Below are 26,137 nucleotides of genomic sequence, written 5' to 3' on the forward strand. Positions count from 1 at the left end.
CAAAATCATTTCATAGGACTTCAAGACCCCCCTCCCTACCAGCCAACATATCCTGCCTTCCTTCCAAGGACCTCGGAATGGCATACAACGTTGTGTCCACTCCAGTGAATTCTTAAAACCACCAGAAAGATAGGCAATGAGGATACCTGGTCCTGGCACAGAAGTTCAATTTTCTCTTCTGCTAAAACAGCAATGTCCTCCTCTTTTTCTTGTTCCCCGGCCTTTTCATTATTGGAAGAGCTAGTTGTCTGAGATTCATTGTCCAGATTTATTATTTTTTCATAAACATGCTCCATCACCTTCCTAACTTGCAACATGTCACTGGCTGACAGGCGATCCCTGTGGAAACAAAGTGCATTTGTGGTTGAGACACAAAGTCTTAGCCGATTGTGGCTCATTATTCCATGCTCCTGGAAACCAAGAGCAGTTTTGTGATTTATTTTATATACTTACTTCTTTAACGTTTTTGCTCCAGAAGAGGAATGAGGTTGGAGGTAGAAAGGAATCTTATTAAATTTTGGCATATTCTTCTACAAAATAAAAAAACAGAAACTTTAACAAGCACATTTACTTACTCCTTAAATGATAAATTAATCTTCTCATTTGCATGAGTTTTTCTATGTCATTGTTCCCCAGCTTGTTGTTTTTTTATATATATAGCTAAAACTAAACGATGTTTCACTGCCTCAGTTAGTCACAAGAGAAATTTCAGTAGCATTCTTGCCAGCTTAAGCGCAACTCAGCAACTGAAATCATTTTGTTTACTTTTGGATAAGGAAACAAGAGAAATAAAATCACAACTAAAGCTGTAAATAAGACGCATCATTTTTAAACCTGCAAAATGCTCTCAGCATATTCCACATACCTGAAACAGAAACATGGCCCTTAACAGCCAATTTTTTAATTTTATTTTTAATTAAGAGCAAAACTCTACACCAGTTTGGTCTACAACTCCCACCAGCCCCACTGGAGTTGTAGTCCAAAACCAGCTTAGCGAAGGCTGCTCTAGATTCTCTCTCTTTCCTGCAAAACTGGAATATTGAAGAGAAACTTACATCCACAGTGATGTCAATTACCCATTGTGGCACTGTTTCGTTAAGGAGCATGGATTCAGTCTCACCCCCGGAATCCCGACAAAGCAACCTAATTGGAAAGAGTTTCAAAATGTGGTACATTGACAGATTAATGGGGGTGGGTGGGAAAGAATCCTTTAAGATGTCATCTCTGCACAAAAACCAACAGCAAGTGTATGAAAACATGGAAATATCATTGGAAGTAACAAGGTATACAGTCTGATAGACAAAGGCAAATGTGTTTTAAGACATAGTGGGATGAATTTGTGCCTGCGGCTAGTGGCACATGTCCTGCATTGAATTATACCTGGGAACGCTTTAAGTTAGGTGTCTGAATTCACTTCCTCAGCACAGGCCAGTCCAGTCCAAAACTACCAACTGCCTCATCTTACTACGATACCTTGAAGGGACGTCAACTTTTAGGACAAAGAGCAAGGTTAAGTCTAATCATACATTTTCCTTCTTGGTCAGGAATGGGTTAACTCCTGTGGTATGTAAGAAGACAGCACATAAAATGTGGTATCAAGAAGGGAGGAAGGGTCCCACTCCACAGATTTTAATTTTGGCTTCTTAGAGCCAATGGAATTCTTCAACTGTTAGCTTGCACCTAAAGTCCATCTGCATGGCTAGGTACCAGTGTAAGAGATAAAACAAAAACCAACAGTTAAAGGTGAATAAGATATCCCCAGGAAGTCCTAAAATAAATAAGTAGCCAAGCAGGGCATGCAAAAAAAAGCAAAACACTTGGGGTATCATAAATGAACCAGTATTCTCCTGTGACAAATCCTTCAATGGGACAGACTAGCTTTTGATCACAAAAACCAAATGTCCCTTCATGGCTCCTGCTACAGAGGCGGGTGGCCACTGAGAGGCAAACTAATTCCCATGCCTCTCCTACTGCTTGGGGAGGGAATTAAGGGGTTTTCCCCACCGCACAAATTGTGCGGATCAAAAATAGTATTTCATAGGAGAGAAGGGAAAATTGCTTCCTAGGAGGCTGAAAGCCGCTGATCTCCAATTAGGTGTCAAGACGATTGGGGAGGGAGAGTGGCTGGGGCCACTTCTTACCTCGTGAGGAATGGTCTGCCTTCTGACATGCGAGCACAGGAGGTGAACTCATTCTTGACTTCTTGTGTAGTGAGAAAGGGTGTGAGCCTTTGGGATGGCACCATGAACAATATCTTAATAAAGCGTTTAAACTCCTTGAGACAATTTATGAAAACATGCCTTGCTCCTTCACCGTTTATATGCAGAGAGAATAAAGGACATTTGAAGAGAGGAAAGTGCCCCTTGACAATCAACTTGCTTTGGGTTTAAAAGGTAATGCTGCTTATTATATACTTTCTTAGCGGTCCTTACAACAACCTTGTGAACACAGATCCCCTATGGCAGATGGACAAGCTGACTGTCTGTGGCTTCCCTAAGGCCATCTAATGGCAGAGGTGAGATTGGAGTCGTGGCACTGTCACTAAGTCGCACTATCAGAGAATTCAAGTTTCCTCATCATTTGCTTTTCCAAATCCTGTCACACGGTTTACAACGAATAAGCCAGCAACCTAAACACGAGACGGCAGACGTGCTCCTCTCTCCACCCCAACTTCCCCAGAATTCTTTTTCAGAATTTTTGTACCTAAACAAAGTGCGTCCTCCAGCTTCACCAAAAATAACTGGCGTGTGCGGTGGCACTTGGAAATATCCGTTTCCTTTCTGTACTCTGTTCTCTTGCTCGCCGTTCACTATTATAGGAAGGGGAGAAATGGACCACACAGTAATAAGACCATACAGTAGTAATTCAGTTCAAAACAAGCATGTTCCATTTTCATCACCAAAAGATATTTTTGAAATTTGTTTCATTTTTATTTTATTTTACAAGATTTATGCACCGCTTAAAGCCTCAAAGCAATCGACAAAAACAATAAAACAAAATTATGAGCAAAAACAGTTAAAAACAACCAATTAAAACATTAAAATAAAATAAAATCAAGGATCGGCTAAAACCAGATTAGCACACATATCTGGATAGTCTTGCCTGAACATTTTTTTTAGCAGGAGCTGAAAGGAGTACGAAGGGAGCTCCAAAGTGCAGGCACCGCTACACTAAAAGATCAATTTCTTACAAAGGTGGAACAAGTATTATGTGGCACCTGCAACAAGTGTCAGTTCTGCAGAGTGAAGCAGTCAATTGGGTATATATAAGATAAAGTGATCTCGCAAGTAAACTGGTCCAAGGGCCAGTTACACCTTGAACTGTAAGCAAACGGGCAGGTCTCTGAAAGGATGTGTCATATGCTGGCAGGGTCTCACCCCTGTCAGCAACCATGCTGCAGCATTCTGCACTAGCGGCAGCTTCCGGATCAAGCGCAAGGGAAGCCTCGCATAGAACACAGTGCAGTAATCCAATCCTGAATTAACCACTGCACAAAAACTGCTGTGGCCAAGCTGTCATACCAGTTGCAGCTGGTAAAAAGTGCTTCTAGCCACTGGGGCTATCTAGGTCTCCAGCAACAAAGCTGGATCGAGAACTGGCACCCAGCTACCTTTTCTCTTGCTAGTAGGATCAGATGTGGATTATACTCCGTATTTACGTATCAAAGCTTACTATATGTACAGGAAGGCATTGCCAATATGCTAAGAGAAAGGGAAGTCTAACCTTTCCACGCAGCATAAAGAATCACTCACCATGGTTCATCTCATTTTCTTCTTCATCCATAGGATTGATGTGGGTTCTAGGCCAATACTCTAAGAGAGCTTGCAGTAAGAGCCCTCCCAGGTTCACTGCATTTTGTAACACAGAAGGGAAAGAAAACAAGAATTTGTCGCCGGTATTTATAAAAGTTAGAAGTGAATTTTTTAATTTAAAAAACTAGCATGTTATTAGTATTAGTTACAGACATTTTTAAGGCTGCCATCCAAAGAACCATGCAGCTGGTTCCACATACCCATGGGGGCTGTTTTTGCCTTGTTTATCTGGACAGAAAAACAGCCCCTCCCAACATAAACCTCTTTGGAAACCGAGGGAACTTTCAAAAGCAGGTTTATGATATAGCACGGGACTTTGCTATTCAAAGAGGCAAACCCACAGGGCAGGCTCAGGTCCTCGTATGCACTGAGGTAGCTCTTTGGATCTGGACCTTAGTTCATCCTTTCTAACTGAAAGCTCAAAAGGAGCCTTCACTGAAGAGCACTTGTTGAAAACTGAAGTACTGATACGGCAAACTGGTTTGCCTGCAAGATCAGGGTAATGGCTTGCATCCAATGAAGTGCTAATTAACTCACTCCACCAGTGCAAGGATATATGCTTGTGCAACAGATTTTCCTCCTCCCTCCTCCCCACTAAATCTGTTCAGGGGGTTCCCCCAACCGTCTGGAGCAGATATGGGGAGGGCACTGGACACACACAGGGGGGAAGAGGGGGTGACGTGTAAATCCCTGAGCTTATGGAATGAGTTCATTGAATACCGCCCCAAATTTCCACTCCATGCAGAGGATGAGCTGGTGACAGTCTCACAGATTACACTGCTACAAGTAGTGCAGAACTGTGGACCAAGACAGGCTAGGCAATTTGAGCCTCGCAAGGGTTAAGTTTTCAAAGAAAACCAAGCCAACACCAATTGCCACAGCAAGAAGTCTGAATTAAAAAGAAAAAGAAAAAAAATCTCTCGAGCATTTGACGGGGCATAGGGAGATCGCCAAATAGGTTTATATACACTTTTCAGAAACATGGTAAGGTACAAGGAGTTTTGTTGTTTAATGAAATAATGTCAACACACACTCACATTTTGGATCAGAGCCATCTGGACTGCTAAAGCCAGCATCTTTTGCTGAGACCCAAGCTGCAAAGCAGTCACTCTCATCTAAAGTAATTGTCAACATCTGTCAAAACAAGACCGTTGGGAGGAATGCAGTATGAATACTGTATTAAGAACGAAACCTACACATTCAAACCTACAGAAAACTTTGACAAGCACACTTTGATTATACAAGGATTACATGCAGATGACAACATCTGTCATCTCATCATTACATTAGTATCTGTGTATTAGTTTTACAAGGCCATACAGCAAGATCTTTGAACGGTTGTTCACTACACTTCCAGTCATTAGTATTCATCAACATGCTAAATACAAATTCTCAAACAAATGTGTGCCTCATTTTCAACTGCGCACAACAAAAGAAAAGGCTTCAAACGCTAATGCTGCTGAAAATAAAAAACAAAATCATTATCAATCCCATGGGAACTGGTCATCCGATCCCTGCCAGAAACGAGAGGGAAGATGATGGGGAGTGATGTCAAGCCTTGCTTTTGGCAAGGATCTTCCTCTGTAGCCCAGTTTAAACCCAAAAGAAAAATGGTATCATAGTGATTGACAGGTGATTTGATAAGGAAGTTTTGAGATTAAAAAATGCGTGTGTAAGGAATTTGGCACACCTTTTGGAACTAACAATGCAGACTCCAAAGAGGTACTTCACTATATTTAGTTACTTTCAAGAGAACTACCATCTCAAACCAAAGGCATATGACCAATGTGCTTCAAACCACCGCTCTTCCTCAGGGACTCTCTTGAACATCAGATTGCAAACTGGTATCTGCACACAACTTCAACCTCTGCTTAATTTAAAACACACACTTTTTTTTTCTTGTGCACCTAGACATTTTGTCCCTTCCTCTTGGAGGAAACACATGTATACAATATGTGCAATCCAATTTCATATATTTAATATTAAAATTGAAGTAATTGTTTTGAAAAAAGGGAGAGCACATGATAAGAGATGTGTAACATTATGTATAGTGTGGACTGGGAGAAGTTTTTTTCTCTCTCTCTAGAACTTGGGAACATCCAACTAAGCTGAATGCTGCAAGGACAGCATTCAGGACAGACAGAAGACAGTACAGTCGTACCTTGGTCTTCAAACAGCTTAGTTCTTGAATGTTTTGGCTCCCGAACGCTGCAAACCCGGAAGTGATTGTTCCGGTTTGCGATCTATATTTGGAAACCGAACATCCAATGGGGCTTCCGCAGCTTCCGATTGGCTGCAGGAGTTTCGCACTTTGGTTTCCAAATGTTCTGGAAGTCAAACAGATTTCCAGAATGGATTCCCTTTGACTTCCAAGGTACGACTGTACTTCCTTCACAAAGCATACAGTTCAACTATGAAATTCACTCCTCCAGGATGTAGCGTACGCCATCGACTTGGGTGGCTTTAAAATATTCATGGAGCACAAGGCTATCACTGACTACTAGCCATGATGGCTATATTCCACCTCCACTCTCCGCAGTGTGTCTCGGTATAGCAAATGCTGGGTATCACAAGAGGAGAGCGAGCTGATGTGCTCATGTCTTGCTTGCAGGCTTCCCAGGGGCACCCGGGTGGTGAATGTGAGAACAGTATGCTGAACTACATGGGGCTTTGACCTTATCCAGTAGAAGTCCTTTTAAAAGGGTGCGTAAGACCCTTGCCGAGCCTAATTAGGCCCACAGTCTCCTAACCACAATATCTCAGCCCAATGCACCATGCAGGGCTGTTCTAAAAATTACATTGTGGCTGTCACTATATATATATATATACACACACATATATATATGGCCTTGAGTCACATATATATTATATATCTATAGCCTTGAGCTCCAAAGGAAGGAGCTATAAATCACCTCAACAACACTGAAATTAATTAAAGTGTGCCTTACCCCAGTTTTTAAGTCTACTGAAAACCAATTTGGCACGTAAACCATTTTAAACCTTTTCTTAATTTCTTCTTCAAAGTCCACTTTCCCAAGGTCTTCTACTTTACATGCCTGTTTGTAAGACAACAACAACAGAAAAGGTTATGAAGCACATATGTACCACATATCACCAACAAACTTGCACTCCCTGGCAGAGTTTGTTTATTATGAGTTGCATCCAATTGTGCCACTCAGACCAATGGCAAAGAGCTCCATTAGAGGAATGGAGAGGAAAGCAGCTTTCAACATTTCTTCCACTCCCTTGCAGCCCTCTGAGTCCCCAAACCTTTTGAAGTCGGATCCGCAAAAAATGGGATGTTTATAAAAAATATGTTCAAAAATACAATAATAGTTTTGACTCTGTGCTAGCATTCGAGTGATAAAGGAACTAAAAGGAGGTGGACTACAATTAAGGATTTATTATGTTTTCAGAATGTATTAGAAAAATTATATAGAAAGGTTTATTGTTTTGTGTGCATTCAATGTAAGATAAAACATACGCAAAGGGACTTGACAGGAAGTCAAAGTTGAAGAAAAGTTTTTGGAAGATAAAAGGGGAAAAAATATTTGCTTTCATTATTATCATTTTCTGTGCGGGTGTGGGTGGGTGGGTGTCTGCACATATGGGTGTTGTTGTATGCAATGTTTGGGAGGAAATAAGACGGTAAATAACTAACTAAATATTGATGTATGTAATTTTTATTTCTTAATTACATTTTGTGGTAGTATGGCTGTATTGTTTTTTGTAACATAAAACCATTCAATAAAAATTATTTAAAAAAATATGAAGTCGGGTCCGCAATCCTCCAAAATAGTTTTAGAGCAGGTACATGCCCTACTTCCAAGAAACTGTGATCTACTCCCACTATAAATAAACCGACAGTGATTTACCCATTGGATTGACCAAAGTTGTTGAGCTGATGGAGCCGCCTTGCTGTCAGTTGAGCGATACAGATTGATATAACCACACATTTCCAATTTCTTTAAAATACACACCCAATGGGGCTTCAAGAAAAAGCAAGAAAAACTAGCTCTCTTAAAACACTCTAGCAGTTACTGTAAATTACTGCTATAAGAGGCGTCGCTACTGACCTTTCTCCAGGAACTTGCTCAGCAGTAATTTACTGCCTGATAGGTTGGAACGGTGGTTTTTTGAAGGAGAGAGGAAGAAATGTGCTCTAAGATAATTTAGAGCTTCTGTTTTTAAGCAAGGGATTAATGAGTTTATTGATTTAATCAGGAAGTACTTCTCTTTTTACAAAAGCTAATGGAGAGCTATGAAGAAGCATGAACTATTACAAAATGCCCCAAAACCAGCTGTAAAAGATATCCCCACCCCAAACGGCCCTTTTGTTCTTCCAAAGCAGCACCTGGTGGATCCCATCCTAAAGGGGATCTACCAACCCAAGCTACATGGGAAACATGAATCCACTGTATAAGAAGAAGTTAATACAAGACAACCTACGGTAATCACACATATTTGACCAGTCACTTGGCACCTACCTTCAACACGTCCCAGTACGCCACATTGTTGTTTGTGTCTTTGGTTAATATGTGTCTTTTGTCATTGAGAATGTGGCACTGAATAATACTAGCACCCCCTAGGGAAAAAGAAGAAAGAAAGGGAGGGGGAACCCAAGTAAATCAGACCATCCATGCAGATCTCTCAGCCTGTAAAAGTGTGTAACACAGAAAGACACACACAAAGCCTGTGTGGGAAAGGATCAGTCGAAAGAAAAAAAAGAAGATGCCATTTTGAATTGTTTTTAATTTGTCATTACTCAGATGGAACAGGAATAATTAATATTCTGCATCTCTGGAAGCACCATGCAGAATTTTATATGGAGTCTGGGTGCGGTACCAGGTGCCTAGGCCTGGATTCCTGAATTGGCAAGTTTTTACTTTAAAGTGGTGTGGTGGGGAGACACACAAAACAAAACACAGAACAAGGTTCCCATCAGTCATAGTGAGAGATAGTTTCTGCCTGACAGGACCCAAATGTCAAAGAGCCGCACTTCTGTACTTTGCAGGACTCTCTAGCCCCCTTTACTTAGTCCCAACCAATGTAGATGACAAAAGCCCCGATGCTTAAAGGAACAGATTGATCATTTACACAAGATTTTGCAGAAAGATTAAATCTGGATCAAGTACTGTTTATTTCTCTGCCCCCTGCTGCCTCTGCCAGCCCCAAAGCACTACTTTTAAGTAATTCCCCCAGTGTTAATCGCACCTTTAATAACTTGGTCAGGCTGTGTACAAAGGGGTGTGATTGGGTTGGTACAGTCGTTGTCATAGTCCCCGGAAGCTCTAAAGTTGTGAATTCCTTTCAAAGTCTAAAAAATAAATAACATGAAAGCAAGGGGAGAAGAAGTAAAAGGATCATAATTAGATTGCACCACAACATGGCCTCTGCCCCCTTCATCAAAGGATCTTTCTCCACCTTGGGGGAACTATTTGCGCACTTTCCATGATGGCCCTTGTGAAAAAACTACAAATATTCGGACAACACCGTGCCACAAGTAGAGGACCTGATGAATCAAGGTGCAAAACTGGTCCAGAAGGCAGAAGCAGCAAGCTTCACTCATGCCACACTCTTCAATGCAAAGTGCGTAAAGCAGATGAGTCAGTAAAGGTAAAGGGACTCCTGACCATTAGGTCCAGTCGTGACCGACTCTGGGGTTGCGGTGGTCATCTCGCTTTACTGGCCAAGGGAGCCGGTGTACAGCTTCTGGGTCAGGTGGCCAGCATGACTAAGCCGCTTCTGGCGAAGCAGAGCAGCGTACGGAAACACCGTTTACCTTCCCGCCAGAGCGGTACCTATTTATCTACTTGCACTTTGACGTGCTTTCGAACTGCTAGGTTGGCAGGAGCAGGGACCGAGCAACAGGAGCTCACCCTGTCACGGGGATTCAAACCGCCGACCTTTCGTTTGGCAAGTCCTAGGCTCTGTGGTTTAACCAACAGCGCCACCCACCATCCTAGATGAGTCAGTAGGTGATATCTAATGTTAGTCAGCCTCAGAGTAGGTCACTTATTTAAATGGGTCTACTTGTGAGTTTGACCAACACTGGATATTGCCCAGTGATGGATGCATGTATATTTTAGTATGGTGGAGAGAGTTCCATTTATAGATGAGGGATTCTACAACTTTGCTCAAGTGAGCTTGCCAAGATTATCAAGGAAGGATCAACTATGCACAACTGGGCATATGTAAATTTACACAGGTTTAATTCATTTCTTACCCACTTATTCACAGATGATTTTGTTGTTGCAACCCAGAGTGCTGGAGGAGGGTCAGCTGATCGATCTAGCTCCATCTGAACAATCAAGAAATGAGAAGTGTTACATCATAATTCTATTGGTGCATACCCATACAATATACAGTATACTCCTTTATACCAAGTGGAACACAAAATCATAGAATTTTAGTGCTGAAAGGAGCTACATGTTTCACTAGGAGTAAGATGGAACAGAACCCAGGGCAGAACTAGGCTTCAGATTAAAATAAAATAAAAAAACCAACAGTTCCAGTACAATTGGCAAATTTGCTTTTGAAATTCAGGTGTCAGGTTTCTATATGCATAGTGTACAGATGTATTTAAAAACTGAATTTACAGATGAGATTTATCACAACACACAGTACTGTTCTAACACCTACTATATGTTCCTGCTTATCTTCCTTAAAATTGACAACCCATCTTACAGAGATAAAGGCTCCATCTCAGAGGGCGGCATGATATTTTTTAATAAAGCTTTACTTTCTAGATGTGTTTTCCGAAGACCGAGCAGATTTCAGCAACCCTGTATTTCTAGTTTGGTTGTACACTGTCATTACTCTATGATGGTTAAGTGGCTCAAGTATTGTGGAACACGTCCAAAGGTTGGCCTTGTTATTAAGTTACAGGAGTTAACATATCCAAATTTAGAAAAAATAATAGTCTATATTTAAGCTACAGCAATAGCAAAATTATTGATTTCAAAAAACAATATAAATAAAACAACATTTGCCATAAAAAAATCCACCACATATTTATGTTAAAAAATGCCCAGTATTTATGTCTCATCTCCTTAGAGATGCAAACAGTGAGGAAGGTCCCAATTTGTGGAATGCTTTCTCCAGGGAAGTTTGGTTGGCACGTTCATTATACTGGACACCTTTAGGTGGTAGGTGAAAACATTCCTCTTTAACCAGGCCTTTGGCTGATTAACATTCTCAACCCTTTTAAATGTGTTTTTGGGAGGGGTGGGGGGAAAGGGGGGGTTACTGTTTGTTTTCAATTTTATTATTTATTTTGTGTTTTTAACCTTTGGACTGCCTTGAGATCTATGGATGAAGGGCGGTACACAAACTGAATAAATAATAATAACTACGCCCTCTCCACAAATGATGTCCCAAGTTGTATTATGCATTTCTACAATTGCCACCCAGAACAGTCAAGCTGTATCTGATGGAAACAAAAGGAGGTTGCAGCTCTACTGATAGTAAGTTTTACCAAGATGTATATGGAAAAAAAATGGTTATGTATATTACCTTAAGGACAGGTGCCTTTTCTTCACAAATGAGCACCCGAATATCAGGATTTCGTAGATCTGTACAGTATATCTTTCTGTCTCTTCCACCTGAATATACGTGAGTGAAGGCTTCATTGACCTGAAGTGCCCATACACCCTCATCATGGACTCTGTATGTAGCTATACATCTCTGCTGACCAAGGGACCAGAGTCTGATAGTCCCATCAGAGCTGCCAGAAAGACACTGTAACAATAATGGTTGTTCAATTTAAAACAATTACATATCCAATAAAACAGTGAGTAAATGTTTAGCTCTCTAAAGTCAACATGCAAGTCCAGTTTTCCTTCCGTTCAATCTGTTTTCCCTACAGAATGTTGCAGTTTCATTTTACAACAGAAATAACGCACACACAAAACTTATCCATGCCAAACAATTCTTTTTTAACCCCCCCAGTTTTAGCTTGTTGTTTCTAGCAAAGTATTTAATTAAAGTTGCTATTTGCTCAAATATGAAACAAAAACGCATTGTATTTGTTTCAACACATTTCTTATTAACTCAAAGCCAATCTTGTGGAATAAGCAATGCAAAGGGCTGAGAGGATATTATTGCACCACAGAGAGAAATCTTCCCCATACAGCTAGTAGCCTTCACAGTAATGTGATATCAAATGCATACCTGTGTGCCATCTCTGTTCAAGAGCAAAGCTTTAACATTGTCTGTGTGCCCCTTGAGTTTCATAAGCTTTGCACAGGTTCTTGGATCCCAAACCCTTAATACCTGTTGAGGGGAAAAAACTCTGATATATTACAACAGCACTGTGATCCAAACTCATTTCCTAATTTTTAAAGGGCCTTCAAACTAAAGCCGATTCAATTTAGGTTTCTTGAATAGGCACCAGACTCTTTGACTCTTTCAGAAAGTACAGTGGTACCTCTGGTTGTGAATGGGATCCATTCCAGAACCCCGTTCGCAACCTGAAAGGAACGCAACCCGCATGTCACAATTCACCACTTCTGCACATGCGTGTGATGTCATTTTGCGCGTCTGCGCATGCGCGAGTGGCGAAATCAGGAAGTAACCCTTTCCAGTACTTCCGGGTCGCCGCGGAACACAACCTGAAAAAACGTATCATGAAGCAAACGTAACAAGAGGTATGACTGTACAACAATGGCAGGCTCCCCACCACCCGAAACAATAGCCTCATGATTCCCAATGTCTGGAAGGTAGGGGAGAAAGAATAGTTGGGTTCTGCTAAATGGCCTCCTACTATGACAGAGGTGGAGAACCTCAGGCTGGGGACAGAATGTGGGGCTCTCAATATGCCACACCATCATGAGTCCAGCTCCATGCCCTACTCAATTGCTTTTGCCTTGCTTGAATACAACTTGAACTATGATGATGCCTCCTGCTTGCCTAGATGGAGAGATGGGTGGGCAGGTGTAGAAACTTCTGACAAGTGTGCCTGGAATGTAGCATACAGTGGTACCTCGGGTTAAGTACTTAATTCGTTCCGGAGGTCCATTCTTAACCTGAAACTATTCTTAACCTGAAGCACCACTTTAGCTAATGGGGTCTCCAGCTGCTGCCGCGCCGCTGGAGCACGATTTCTGTTCTCATCCTGAAGCAAAGTTATTAACCTGAAGCACTATTTCTGGGTTAGCGGAGTCTGTAACCTGAAGCGTATGTAACCTGAAGCGTATGTAACCCGAGGTACCACTGTACTGTCCATAGGTAAGAGTCACATCCAATGATCTGCACACCTTGGCCTCACCGGCATGAGGCCCCCAGAAGCTCTCCCGCAATGGAATGGAATCCTATAGCAGAAAAAGGTTTCTTATCATTAACTGGAGGCAGCAGGGGTCAGCAAGATGTCATCCTCAATAGTTTCTAAATGACTACTATTCTGTGGGTGTTTATGTGCACGTACATGTACAACGTTGGCATCCGTCTGTTTCGAGAGACAATGGAGTGCTCTTCCGGCAATGAAGCCAAACTGTTGCGTTAGCAGCACTGAAGTGACCTTCCCAGGGGCCAAGCCTGGGCAGTGTGCATGGAAGTCCTGGGCTGCCCAGATGACAAGACACCCCTCTTGGCCTGGCTGATGTGGTCCAAAGGAAAGCAGAGCAATACATTTGGCACAAGATTGGATGCAGGAGGTGTACAAGGTGTACAAGGGACTGTGTTCCGGATTTGTGAAGAATTTACTTCTTAGCCTTTTCTTCTCCCAAAGATATCCACAGACATATTTTGTTTTGTGTGTATGTAGGGATAACAATTGTACTGTAACTACTAAACTCCCCTCAGCCCATTATATTGGAGGAAGACTTTCAGAAGGAAGAGGACCAAGTGCAGGCATTTCAGCACCAGCATATGGGATCAACTTCTCCAGCAGCTTAGTGCAATAAGGCTGTATTATAAACCCTCCAGCTCCAGTAAGTATCCTGTTGGATTAGACAAAATGTCTGCCTAACAACATCAAGCGCAGTCTTCCCAGGGTATGGGAATGTTTAATAAAATAATTGTTCAGGACTGATATTCCTGTTCAGACACTGGAACACTGAAAGATTTGAAATTTATATAGAAGTTGTGTGCAATCTTTTCACCAAGCCAGTGTGCCTGTGTCTTGCTTACCTTTTCAGTGGACCCTGATACAATTACTGTTCCCATCTGATTCATGGCAAGACTGTAGATAGAATCTTTGTTCCCACTGAGGGAAGAAGCTATTGAAAACAAATCAAACATCATTTTGGATGAATATTTCAAACCAAGAAAGAGCAAGAACTTGCAGTAACCAATTTAAGTAGTGTTCGGCATTAAGAATTTACATTTTGCTGCCACCATACATTTTTCAGCCCATCATTTCCTCTCTTTATAATGGTCGCACTAAATGCTCTATTGGGCTGCTGTTAGAGCAATGCAATACCCTCTGCAATGTGTTTTCACCATACTACAGAAGCAAAGTATATTAAGGGCTGTAATTTGAGGTAAACGTTTTAAAAAGTCAATTCTCATCACACATGGTAAGATAGCTGAGAGCTACAAGTATGTACCTTTACCCCAGTGGGAACACTAAGATCCCAACAGAAAACTTGATTTTCTCCCATATAAGTAAATGGCTGACAGACAATACGACACACTGAAACAAGTGTATTTGACATTGTTACAAACTTCCCCACCTCACCCACTCTCAGGTGGCCTGGCATCTACTCAAACAGAAGCCCATGAAGACTATGTGTTTCTACAGCCAGAACCATTGTAGGCAACTTCTGACCAGGTTCCAGGAATATATGGGTCCAGCTAGTGTCCCTGTCATTAATGGAAACACTGACTTGTATTCTATTTACTTCCTTCTATTTATATCTCAGAGGGACACGGGCGGCACTGTGGGTTAAACCACAGAGCCTAAGACTTGCCAATCAGAAGGTCGGTGGTTCGAATCCCCGTGACGGGGTGAGCTCCCGTTGCTCAGTCCCTGCTTCTGCCAACCTAGCAGTTCAAAAGCATGTCAAAGTGCAAGTAGATAAAAAGGTACTGCTCCAGCGGGAAGGTAAACAGTGTTTCCGTGCGCTGCTCTGGTTCACCAGAAGCGGCTTAGTCATGCTGACCACATGACCCGGAAGCTGTATGCCGGCCAATAAAGCGAGATAAGCGCCGTAACCCCAGAGTCGGCCATGACTGGACCTAATGGTCAGGGGTCCCTTTTATTTATATCTCATCTTTCTTGCATTATGGGACCCAGGGTAAAATACATGCCATTTCTAGCAATCACCCATCTAGGTGCTGACCAGATCCACCTCATGTGTCTTCAGACCATATCCTTTTATACTACTTAACTGATATTGTTAAGTTTAAAAACTGACCTTTGAACGCTGACTGAAGTCATTTCTAACTGCCTGTTAAGGCTTACTCTAGCAATTTTGTTTCAGCAGTGAACTATTGCTCCAGAAAGTTGTGGGGTTACAAAATATCCCCCCCTCCATGGCAGTAAAAAAATGCTTTGCACAGATCAGCATAAGCTTAAATCCTCTGGGTACTTACTCGTGACAGTGTTATTTGAGGCAGTCAGTGCTGTTAGCGTATTTACATCCCAGAGGAATATCTGTCTGTCCAGCCCAGCAGATGCCACCAGCTCTTTATCTTTTGCATACGCCAAGGCTTTCACATAATCCTAAAATAAGCAAATGGATATGACAAAAAGGCACTTTAGAACACTGGCACTACTGATTTGACAATCGCAGTGATTACCATATTTCCCCCTCTATAAGACGCCCCCAATTTTGGGGGACTCAGATTTAAGAAAATGGCCTCGGCACGATCTGTGTATAAGACGCCCCCTAATTTTTATCATTATTAGGGAAAAAACCTAGTCTTCTACACGGAGAAATACGGTACGTATTATTTATGGCATTTCTATGCTTCCTGTTACCTTGTGGGTCCTTAGTGTTGACATGCAAAATCCCTTATGTGCATTCCATACTTTAACAGTAGTATCGGATGAAGCAGATATCACTACGAAGGAAAAAAAGTTACAACAGGTTATGTTTCTGCGGGAAGTAGCAAAGATAATCTGTCCATCCTTCAAGAACTAGAATTTGCATTTACTTGCAAGTAACTCATATGAAATGATACAAGAGCTGGTATATTTACAGCTCTGGAACTCCCTCTGGTGGGACCCACAAGACCACCTCCCGTCATAGCACCTGGTGCCAGCTAAACACGTGCCAGGCATTTTCCTATTGATTTTTAATTAATTTCCTATGATATTTCTGCCATTTCATCATTAATGTTTTACTTTGCTATATTTGTACTTCAAGTTCTTTTGTAAAGCAGGAGACTATAAACCTACTAAGGTACTTCACAAGGTTGTTGTAAGATTACTAAAACAGTGTTTTTCTTTGAGAACACAGAAAAACACCATATAAATTAGGATTTACCAATACAGTGGTACCTTGGGTTAAGTACTTAATTCATTCCGGAGGTCTGTTCTTAACCTGAAACTGTTCTTAACCTGAGGTACCACTTTAGCTAATGGGGCCTCCTGCTGCTGCCGCGCCGCCGGAGCACGATTTCTGTTCTCATCCTGAAGCAAAGTTCTTAACCCAAGGTACTATTTCTGGGTTAGCGGAGTCTGTAACCTGAAGCGTATGTAACCCAAGGTACAACTGTATACATGTAACTCAAAAGAGTCATCTAGTGTTTTAAAAGGCACTTACACGTTTTGCCATTGCAGCAGAGTACAATATCATTCACCCAGTCTGTATGATGTTCCATAGATGCTATATAAGGGTCTTGCTGGAATAAAAAAAACCATTGTGAGTCCTCGCTCCTGTTTCATGGGGCCATTTTTGCTGTGTTCAGAGCAATTTTTATTTTAAATTTAAAATACAAAAGAAGAGAAGCAATTAAACACTAAATCAAACCATGAACCATAACTCTGATCTCAAGATTACAAGATTAAGGAAAATAATTAATATGATCTAGCATCACCACCAGATTTCAGTTACAGAAGTGGGGGGGGGGGGAGAAATCGCTCATCATTTGACAAATTTGCTTTCAAACATTTCATTTTCTCTTGCTCAGGCATAGAAAAATAGCTTGTATGTTATTACTGTATCCCAGCTTCTTAAACAAAAAACAAAATCATTCTGACAGGGTGGGAGTGGTCAGAGCAATTATTTTAACAGCATAATTGAGTTAGTGAATCTCACTCAGGATGCTCAAGAAAGCCAGAATTTAGCTCTCAACAAACCACTCTAATTATTTTTAAAAGCTACGTGCTAAAACTCCAGGGAATGAGAACACCTTTTGGATTTGAAGGAAACTGCTCTTTTCAGTATTAGCCAGCATCACCTCCCCAAGTCCTTCGGTCTCTTCACTTTCTGGATGGGACTGAACTAACTCACTATTAGCCAGGTACCAGGAGCTTGGTAAGACCACAGCAGATGACAGGAAAGTAAGGAGTGAAGCAATGGGTCACTCAACCAGTTTCAGAAATAGGACAGCAATAGTGGAAACTTGTCAACGTACCTGTACTTTGAGAATTTTAGTTGCAAGCCACTTTGGGAGCCAAAATTGGTTGAAAGGGGGTACCGTATTTTTTTGCTCTGTAAGACTCACTTTTTCCCTCCTAAAAAGTAAGGGGAAATGTGTGTGCGTCTTATGGAGCGAATGCAGTCTGCGCAGCTATCCCAGAAGCCAGAACAGCAAGAGGGATCGCTGCGCAGCGAAAGCAGCGATTCCTCTTGTTGTTCTGGCTTCTGAGATTCAGAATATTTTTTCCCTTGTTTTCCTCCTCCAAAAACTAGGTGCGTCTTATAGAGCGAAAAATACGGTATATAAATACAAACAAGAGAATTTCGTTTTACACCAAATTAGGCAAATGTTATTGTGACTGTGCTTTCTTGTCTAAAAAAATTGAAGATGCTAATGTACTTGGTAAGAATGATTTGCAATGTTTGCCGATACAACACAAGAGTGGCCTTTAATGGTGTAAGATACTCTTCACTGGCTGCATCTAACATTCTAAGCCCATCTTTTAAAGCGAAGCTTCTGTGTTTGGTTTACCTTGTGCTGGTTGACGCTCCATATCCTGATGATGGAGTCTCGGCCTGCTGTAAAAAGTCTGTTTAGCGCTGGGTCCAGCTGCAGTGCATTTACCCCATTTCGATTGTACTTCTCCACCTCATCTCTAATTACATAGGAGACCTAAGATGTGTTGACAGAAATCCAATTAAAGCATTAAGAAGCCTCAGATAGAAGTATTTTGTTTTGCCCACTCATTTTCAACAAAACTTTCCATTAATTTAAAAAATCATCATCAGGAACACATCAACATCCAATGCACCATACACAAACAACTAAGATATTAGAGAAACGGGAGACAGAGAGCGCCTTTGCCCCAAGTCCATTAAATAATGCTGGAAGGAGGAGGAAAGATTATTCCTCATCTTTCTATTATTTATGGAAATGACATAATGGAGCAAGAAAAATGCATGTGCAGTTGACAACAGCGAACACATTATATTTACACAGGGTTAGCAAATGTTGACTGGTTTTGCACTACTATATGATCACACTGCTCAGCTCTTCAGAGTGGGAGAACTGCATACACCAAAGGGGGTGGACTTCAAGCTTGTGGGATCTACAATGTCTTTTCATTAGAATCCAAGGTCCATTAATTTGATCCAGCTGCAAAACAGTGACCTAGCCAAGTAAAGAATTAAGGGCCACAATGAGTCCTGGAATTTGCAAGCACTCCCAGAACTAAGCTCCCAAATCCTTTCACAAAAATACCCACACCTGGTTTCCTGTGAAGCTTTCTTTTTCAGCAATCTATCTTAACAGTGGTTTTCAACCAGTGTGCCGTGGCACTTGGATGATAGTCAGGGGTGCCAAGGGCACCACTGGCCTCTGTCCCTCTTTCTTTCTTTCTTTCTTTCCTTCCCTCCCTCCTCTGATGCCCTCTCTGCCTCCCAAAGGCTTGCACAGCTGTTTGTTGCAGCAGTCCTGGCTACAAGCTCCCCAGGTGAATGGTGCCTCTGGGGCTTGCCAGGGGATGCTTCCCAGACCCCTGTATGGCAGTGTGAGGAAGCACCTCTCTCTGGGGCAGAGGGAGGCAGTTCAGAGACCAAAGGTGGCAGCTGCAGCTGCCCAGAGGACTCCCAAAGAGAGAAGGCTGAGGGGAAACGCCGCAAGGGTGTTTGAAAAAGGGTGAGAGGCTGCCAGAATGTAGTTGGTCAAGGGAGCCGTGGACTCAAAAAAAGTTGAAAACCTTTGGCTTAGGGAGATTTTTTTCTGTTGTTGCTAGAGTTAGACAAACCAGTAGATGTTGATCTACCTTATTGTCACCCTTGGTGTACAACAACAGTGATAATTAGACTAAGACACCTTTAGAACAGCTTATAAAAAGCAGGCTGATAGTGGAATCTTATGCACCTTTATTCAGAAGATTCACCCAGTTCAACAGTTCTTACATCCAACTTAAAGCATAGAGGATTACAACTCGGAAGGTTGTAATCCTTCATTGGAACCTTCTTCACTGAAGGTTTTTAAGCAGACTTTGGATGGTCATCTGTCATGGATACTTGAGTTGAGATTCCTGCATTGCAAGCGGTTGCATTAGATGACACTTAGGGTCACTTCCATCTTTGCAATTCTATGAGTCTGTGACAATTCCACTCACAAAAGCTAGCTCATTGTTTTCCACAAGAAACTAAGCATTCATGTCAGGTCTACAACTTGAATGCTAAATGTACTACTTACAAATATTAGGAATAATCAACCCCCCAAATTGAGTCAAGAGCACTAATTTCAGCCCAATGACAGAATGATTTCAAGCATCAAAAGATGCTTGTGTGTGTGTTTTCTCCTCTGGAAAATTATATGATTTATCACTTTCGTGCAGTAAAAACAGCTTCCCTCTGCAGGAGTTAGATTTCAAAGGATGATTTGGCATTTTGCAAGCAGATGGTACTGATACATATAATGTGTCGTTCACACAAAGTTGTACACTAAGTTTTGCAATTCATATGCCTGAAGTATTCCATACCAGTATACAAAACAGATTACAGTGGTAACCTCGGGTTAAGAACTTAATTCGTTCTGGAGGTCCGTTCTCAACCTGAAACTGTTCTTAACTTGAGACACCAGTTTAGCTAATGGGGCCTCCCGCTGCCACCGTCGTGCGATTTCTATTCTCATCCTGAAGCAAAGTTTCTGGGTTAGCGGAGTCTGTAACCTGAAGCGTCTGTAACCCGAGGTACCACTGTATTGTTATCCAGGATTAAGAAGTGCAAACTCTACTCCTTTCAGCTTTGAGAACAGGGTTAGGCAATAAAAAATATGCTACGCATCAGAATATTAATGAGTGCCTCTCAGTTCAACTTTCATGGAAGCAAAGCCACACAGGGGGATGAGAACCAGGAGACAGAAGGACTCACTAGCACAGTGATATTCTCAAATAGAAAATTGCATCTAGGTTCTATGTAGCATAGGTCAACAAGAAGTATGACTCATGTGCGTTTTTTGCTTGGGGCTCAGACAGGTAAGTGAACAATCCCCAATGAGAATATTATCTGTTAATAGAATCCATCTACCCAAATGTTGCCCAGAGCTGTATGCAAGAATCAAGAAGAACAGACATTTCTGCACATTCATCAAGATTGTGTTAACTGAAATGTCTAACCACAGACAGACATTTGGCTGGGTTTTAACAACCAATTGTTAGCTAAGGCCTCCTACCGCATGGTCTGGAGGCACACGAGACAGCTACCTTGCCCAAGCAAAGATAGGGTGGGTCTGATTGACACCTGGATGGAAGACCATGTAGGAATCCCATGAATGCTACTTTGAGTTCCATGACTGAAGAAAGGTGGGCTATACATTGGGGCCAGTTCACTAAAGCCTTTTCAGTTATCCAGTAGGCAATTTAATTCAATAAATGATATTAATCCTAGTCCACCTTTTGCAGTTAACCATTGTTATTAAGGAGCCACACAGAGAATACCAATATCATAAAGGGCACTTCACCACCCACAAGTACTGCTAATTCTGAAAGGAAACAGTTTGGGAATATAAGTAGCAGCAAGAATGACCATGCTATGCAACTGCAACTACAACACTGGTTCCACCGTGTGGGTGCAAGGATAATCTCATGCAATTTGAGAGAGGTTGAAGTCTCAACTCAATTGCCTATTTCCCCCTCGAATGACTGGGAGATGCCTTCTTCATGGCATTGTATTTTAAATTGTTGTTATCCACTCTGAGATAACTTATAATGATACAGATTGTTTAATTTCCCTCTCTCCTTGCCGCCCAAAAATATGGGAGAAAGGGGGTGGCAGAAAGAGGAAAAAAATGAATGCCACAACCTCTGTGAGCTCCACCCTGACCAGCATGCAGCCTTTGACAGATTAGTTACTTTTGAAGCAATATGGTATGGCACATGAAAGGTTCCTCACCCCTGCTCTCTAGGTTTACCTCTCAAAGCTGAGAAACCTCAAAACGAAAAGGATCATGGGGTATTAGGCAGGTCCTCACAGGCATCTGTTTGCTTTGATCTCAACATTTGGAGCAGTTGAAGATATGTACTCTTTTAGTCTGTATGCTACCATTATTTAATTCCTATTTTATTTAGACAGGAGTGCCTGGCATGCTCTGGTCCATGGGGTCATGAAGAGTTGGACACAACTAAACAACAACTTTTATTTATTACTACATTTATATTCCACCTTTTCTCCAAGGAGCTCAAGGTGATGTAGATGCTCCCCCCCCCCTTATTCTATTCTCACAATATCCATGTGACATAGGTTAGGCTGAGAGAGGGTGACCCGGGCAGCTTTATGGCCAAGCAGGGATTTGAACCTTGTCTTCCAGGTCCTAGTCTAACATTCTAACCACTACACCATATGGGCTATTATTGAAGGAAATGCAAATGATCTAAATCTTAACCATTTCACGCAATTTCCAAAATCTAAAATTTGCTGATGGATTTAGCAATTATGTTTTATAGTTACAATTACTACTATAATGGTGTATTCCATAATAGGGAAAGAAGCCATTAAGCCCCATTTACTTCAGCGTAAGTGTCTGAGAATTGTAGCAAATTGCTGCTGCTGAGAATATGCATCAGTAATGTGCAATTTTCTTATTATTGAGACCTTACGTCACCTGCTCATTTAAGGATTATGAGAAAGATATTTTAAACACATTCCTGTATTATCTAAAGCTTTGGTTAGTAATCAGGTCTGCCAGAGTGCTACAAAAAACAGCTACAGTAAGACCAAAGACTCCAAATGCCACACTACTACTTCAATTCCTCTACCATGTGTAGATGGTTCTGGAGAGAGGCAAGAATTTATCTCATTTGTGCTGTGGTATAGACAAGGAAGGAAACAGTTGGAATATCTCCTGCAATTTCTCATAGGAATGCAAACTTTGACAACAAAATGCAAGAAGAAAAGAAATTTTAAAGAATTTCACTATGTTGTTTAAAAATATTAATAAAAAATATGTTAAGTACTTCAAAAGCAGAATACAGTCCAAAGTGTGCCCACAGCTGGTTAAAGACAACAAAGGAGTTAAAGATCTGCTGAAGTAGAAGAAGGAGATCGAAGAAAAGCCAACTGATTTGCATCTGTATTCACAGCTGAACGTATAGGGCAGATACCTATGCCTGATTTGACGTTCTTAGAGAGCTTAAAGAACTGGGATGAATTGAAGTGACAATTATTAAACTCTAGGCTTTATCAACAAATAAAAAAAGTAAGATATCATTGAGTTCATCTGAGAGTTCTTAAAGAGCTGAAATGTAAAACTGCTGATCTTTTAACAAAAATATGCAAACTGTCCCTAAGATGGCTTCAGTGCCTGATCACTGGGAAATGGCTAACATAACTACTTTTAAAGCTGTTTTTATATATGCTGTAAGCCGCCCAGAGTGGCTGGGGCAACCCAGCCAGATGGGCGGAGTAGTAATATTTATTATTATTAACCACACTTAGCATGGTATGTACAATTCAGGAGCTGAACTTACAGAGGTAGAAACAATGCAGAAAAGGGCAACCAAAATGCTGCAGCAACTCCATTATAATTAATTAATGTACTACTTATATGCCAAAATGGCTTTGAAGTGGTTTATAACCATCAAATCAATGCATTATTAAAATATACGGTGCTATTAAAACACCCTTAATTAAAATAAATAATAAAACAGTTTAGAAACATAATTAAAACAGTTAAAAAACAGTTAAAACAATAAATTCACAATTAAATCCAGGGAAATGCTTGGCTAAACAGGTGCGTTTTCAGGAGCTGGTGGAATGTCAACACTGATGGTGCCTCTTGTATTTCAGCAGCGTGGGCATTCCACAAACACAGTTGCTACCAGTGAAAAAGACCATCTTTATGGTACCACTAGCCAATGATAATCAGGTAATGGAAAACTAACTGGGCTCCATTAGCTGATCTCCTTATGTGCAACCTCTCATGACTCAGGTTTAATGGAAAAGCAGAGCTGACATCAGTATACTGATGACACTGCGAACCAAACCTCTTGATGACTGCTCCCAATGGCTTCATATGGATGTTAAAAAGCTTTGGGGGCGAGTTTTGGACTTAGAAAAAAAGACAGAGGTTTATAAATAATTCATTCTTCCCTTCCTGTCATAACACTAGAACCAGGATGGCTCAGGACCACACAATACCTCAAGGACAGCCTCTTCCCATATGAACCTACCCGGTCCCTGAGATCATCTTCTGAGGCCCTCCTTCATGTGCCTCCTCCTCAAGAGGTCCGGAGGATAGCAACATGAGAACGGGCCTTCTCTGCAGTGGCTCCCAGTCTATGGAATGCTCTCCCCTGGGAAGTTTGCCTGGCACCTTCATTATATACCTTTAGGCGCCAGGCAAAAATGTTCCTTTTTAACCAGGCCTTTGGTTGATCTGATTTACATCCTATGCCCATTTTAAATGTGGGGGGGGGTTGGGGGGGCTATTGGGTTATTGCTTTTGGTTACATTTTATATGTTGCGGTCTTGTGAACCGCGTTGAGAGATCCGGGTATAGGGCGGTGTATAAGTGAAGAAGAATAATAATAATAATAATAATAATAGAAGCAGAGGTCATCCCATAAAGCTGAATGGTGAGAGATTAAGGATGGGCAAAGGGAAGTACTTCTTAATACAACACATAGTCATACTATGGAATTTGCTGCTACAATATGTGGAGATGGAAATTAGCTTGGACAGCTTTAAAAGGCAAGAGGCAAAGGAACACATCCTTCTATATCAAGGCATTTCAGTTTCTAAAAACTCATTGTCATATAGGCAACTGGATTCCATATTGTGATGTCACTGTGTTGTTGGAAGGATGATGGGATAACTGAGCCAGTCATGGCCAATTGTTATCAGCTATTGTGCTGCATGGCAATAAGGATTTGAACCCAGTTCTCCCTGATCCTAGCCTAGCCCATTACCATTACACCACACGGGTCTGCTACATAAACTTTTCAATAAACTGAGCCATAATGAGGAAATAATTGACAGATATGAAAAGAGATAAGTTGAGGGTGTCTGTGGAGAACCCCCCCCCCAAAAAAAACCCCTCAAATTGTTAGTTTAGCAATGGGATACATTATCATCACAGAAACATTGTTAAAATACCTTTTAACCCCCTTGTGGGGCTTAAAAATCTATTCACACTAAAATTTTATTTTTCCTCTATTCCAAACTCCTAGAATAAAAAACAACTCAGAAGAGTGGAAAGATAAACCATGGAAACTGATCATTGCCTGCAATTTTTATGTACATACCCACGTTCTTGAGCCTCTTTGTGAAGTACATTCAGAATTCAACAAGCAGAGTTCCCCTTACATGACAAGTCTAGCCAGAGTGGATCAACAAGGCCCACAGCCCACATTAGCCAGTCTGTTTCCATCTGCTACAAAGGTGTCTGGAACCTAGACTATTATCCCCAACACATATACTTAGGAAGCTGCCTAGTAATAATCACATTATTTGTCCATTTAACTTGGTATTGTCCAAACTGACTGGATTTCAGACAGGAGTCTTCCCCAGTCCCACCTGGAGATGGTGAGAACTGAACACAGAATCTCTTGCATGCACACCAGATGCTCTACCACTACTGAGTGACAGTCTTTTACCCAAGCTACAACTGAAGCTACATTTCCCCTCTGTGTAGATTTTAACTGTAAGTCATCTCTGAGGAACCAGTCTTGGCCAAAAAGTACAGTGAGCACAGACACACACATAAACACGACTCAAAAGGAGATAGTAGACATTAGTGGTAGAATTCCAAACTGTAGCCTCAAACTTCCAGCAGTAAAGATACACTTTTACAATGCTCTCACAATTAAAGCACTACCTTCATGTAATGTTTAATTAACATATAACTTTCACCTCTACTCCAAGGAGCCCTGGGGCATGTAAATGGTTCTACTCACCCCCACTTTATGTCACAACAACCCTGTGAGGCAGGTGCGACAGGGACACAGTGACTGACCCAAAGCCACCCAGTGAGTTCTATGCCCCAGTAAGGATCTGACCTTGGATCGTCCCAGCACTAGCTACTACACCCACACGGGCCCTGAACCTATTCGCCAAGGTGTGTGGAGAAGGTGTTTGGTCTTTGGTGTTTTTAACACCGGGGGCGCAGCTGGCGGAAACCGCGAGCTGAAATACTAACACCCACAGGCAGAGCCCTGGAGCGGCAATGGCCAAAAGCATCACAATCTCGTTATTTCCGACGCGCGGGACAAGACGATGACCACTTCGCAAAGGGGGTCCCTAAAGCAGTTTCTCCCGTTCTCTCCCGCCGTTAAAGCGTCAGCAGCTGAGGACGGGAAGGAGAAAGCCAGGGTCTTGCGGCGATTTCTCTAGCTCCCAGAATATCTTCCCCAAGCTGAGGCCGCTCCGCCCTTCATCCCTCCCCCACCCGGCTTCTTCCCGCGCTTCCTCCAACCCGTCCCCTTCCTCATCCCGGCCCCCGCCTTTATCGCCGTTTCCCCCGGCCTTTCTCCCTCCAGCGAGGCCACGGGGCCCCCGCGCTCTCCTCCTCCGCCCTTCGGCCAAGCCTCCCCCTCCAACCGGCACCGCTTCACTCCCTTCACCTGCACTTTCCGCCGCCCCGCCGTGTTCTGTCGGTGATGAGCCGCCATCTTGCATGTTGACACTCTGTCGTCACGTCCGAGCAGGGGGTGGACAGGGAAAGGAGAAGCTGGAGGCGCTCCGGAAGTCCCGCCTCAGGAGGCTCCTGCTCCTGCTGCTCCTGCTGCAGCCGCACCCCTTTCAAATCTCGGGCAGCGGGGCGAG

The 26,137-nt window shown here is 42.0% G+C and overlaps 1 protein-coding gene across 2 annotated transcripts in view; it reads right to left on the reverse strand.

The window, feature by feature from the left end:
- Positions 1 to 26,137, reverse strand: part of WDR48 (WD repeat domain 48) — a 29,583-nt gene extending 3,446 nt beyond the window's left edge. Inside the window, exons 1-19 of one of the 2 annotated variants that reach the window (XM_053409626.1) lie at positions 25,936 to 26,137; positions 17,874 to 18,014; positions 16,523 to 16,601; positions 15,736 to 15,818; positions 15,348 to 15,477; positions 13,941 to 14,029; positions 11,985 to 12,086; positions 11,328 to 11,552; positions 10,039 to 10,113; positions 9,027 to 9,129; positions 8,300 to 8,397; positions 6,761 to 6,868; positions 4,850 to 4,946; positions 3,753 to 3,848; positions 2,704 to 2,809; positions 2,142 to 2,228; positions 1,056 to 1,143; positions 454 to 530; positions 147 to 339 (exon numbers count right to left, since the gene is read on the reverse strand). In XM_053409626.1, the coding sequence (XP_053265601.1) occupies positions 147 to 339; positions 454 to 530; positions 1,056 to 1,143; positions 2,142 to 2,228; positions 2,704 to 2,809; positions 3,753 to 3,848; positions 4,850 to 4,946; positions 6,761 to 6,868; positions 8,300 to 8,397; positions 9,027 to 9,129; positions 10,039 to 10,113; positions 11,328 to 11,552; positions 11,985 to 12,086; positions 13,941 to 14,029; positions 15,348 to 15,477; positions 15,736 to 15,818; positions 16,523 to 16,601; positions 17,874 to 18,014; positions 25,936 to 25,983 (2,025 nt within the window). In that variant the 5' untranslated portion in view covers positions 25,984 to 26,137. The remainder of the gene's footprint in view (positions 1 to 146; positions 340 to 453; positions 531 to 1,055; positions 1,144 to 2,141; positions 2,229 to 2,703; positions 2,810 to 3,752; positions 3,849 to 4,849; positions 4,947 to 6,760; positions 6,869 to 8,299; positions 8,398 to 9,026; positions 9,130 to 10,038; positions 10,114 to 11,327; positions 11,553 to 11,984; positions 12,087 to 13,940; positions 14,030 to 15,347; positions 15,478 to 15,735; positions 15,819 to 16,522; positions 16,602 to 17,873; positions 18,015 to 25,935) is intronic. The other variant, XM_053409627.1, reaches the window with a different exon arrangement.

The sequence above is a fragment of the Podarcis raffonei genome, chromosome 12 (assembly GCF_027172205.1).
Source record: "Podarcis raffonei isolate rPodRaf1 chromosome 12, rPodRaf1.pri, whole genome shotgun sequence".
Taxonomy (NCBI): domain Eukaryota; kingdom Metazoa; phylum Chordata; class Lepidosauria; order Squamata; family Lacertidae; genus Podarcis; species Podarcis raffonei.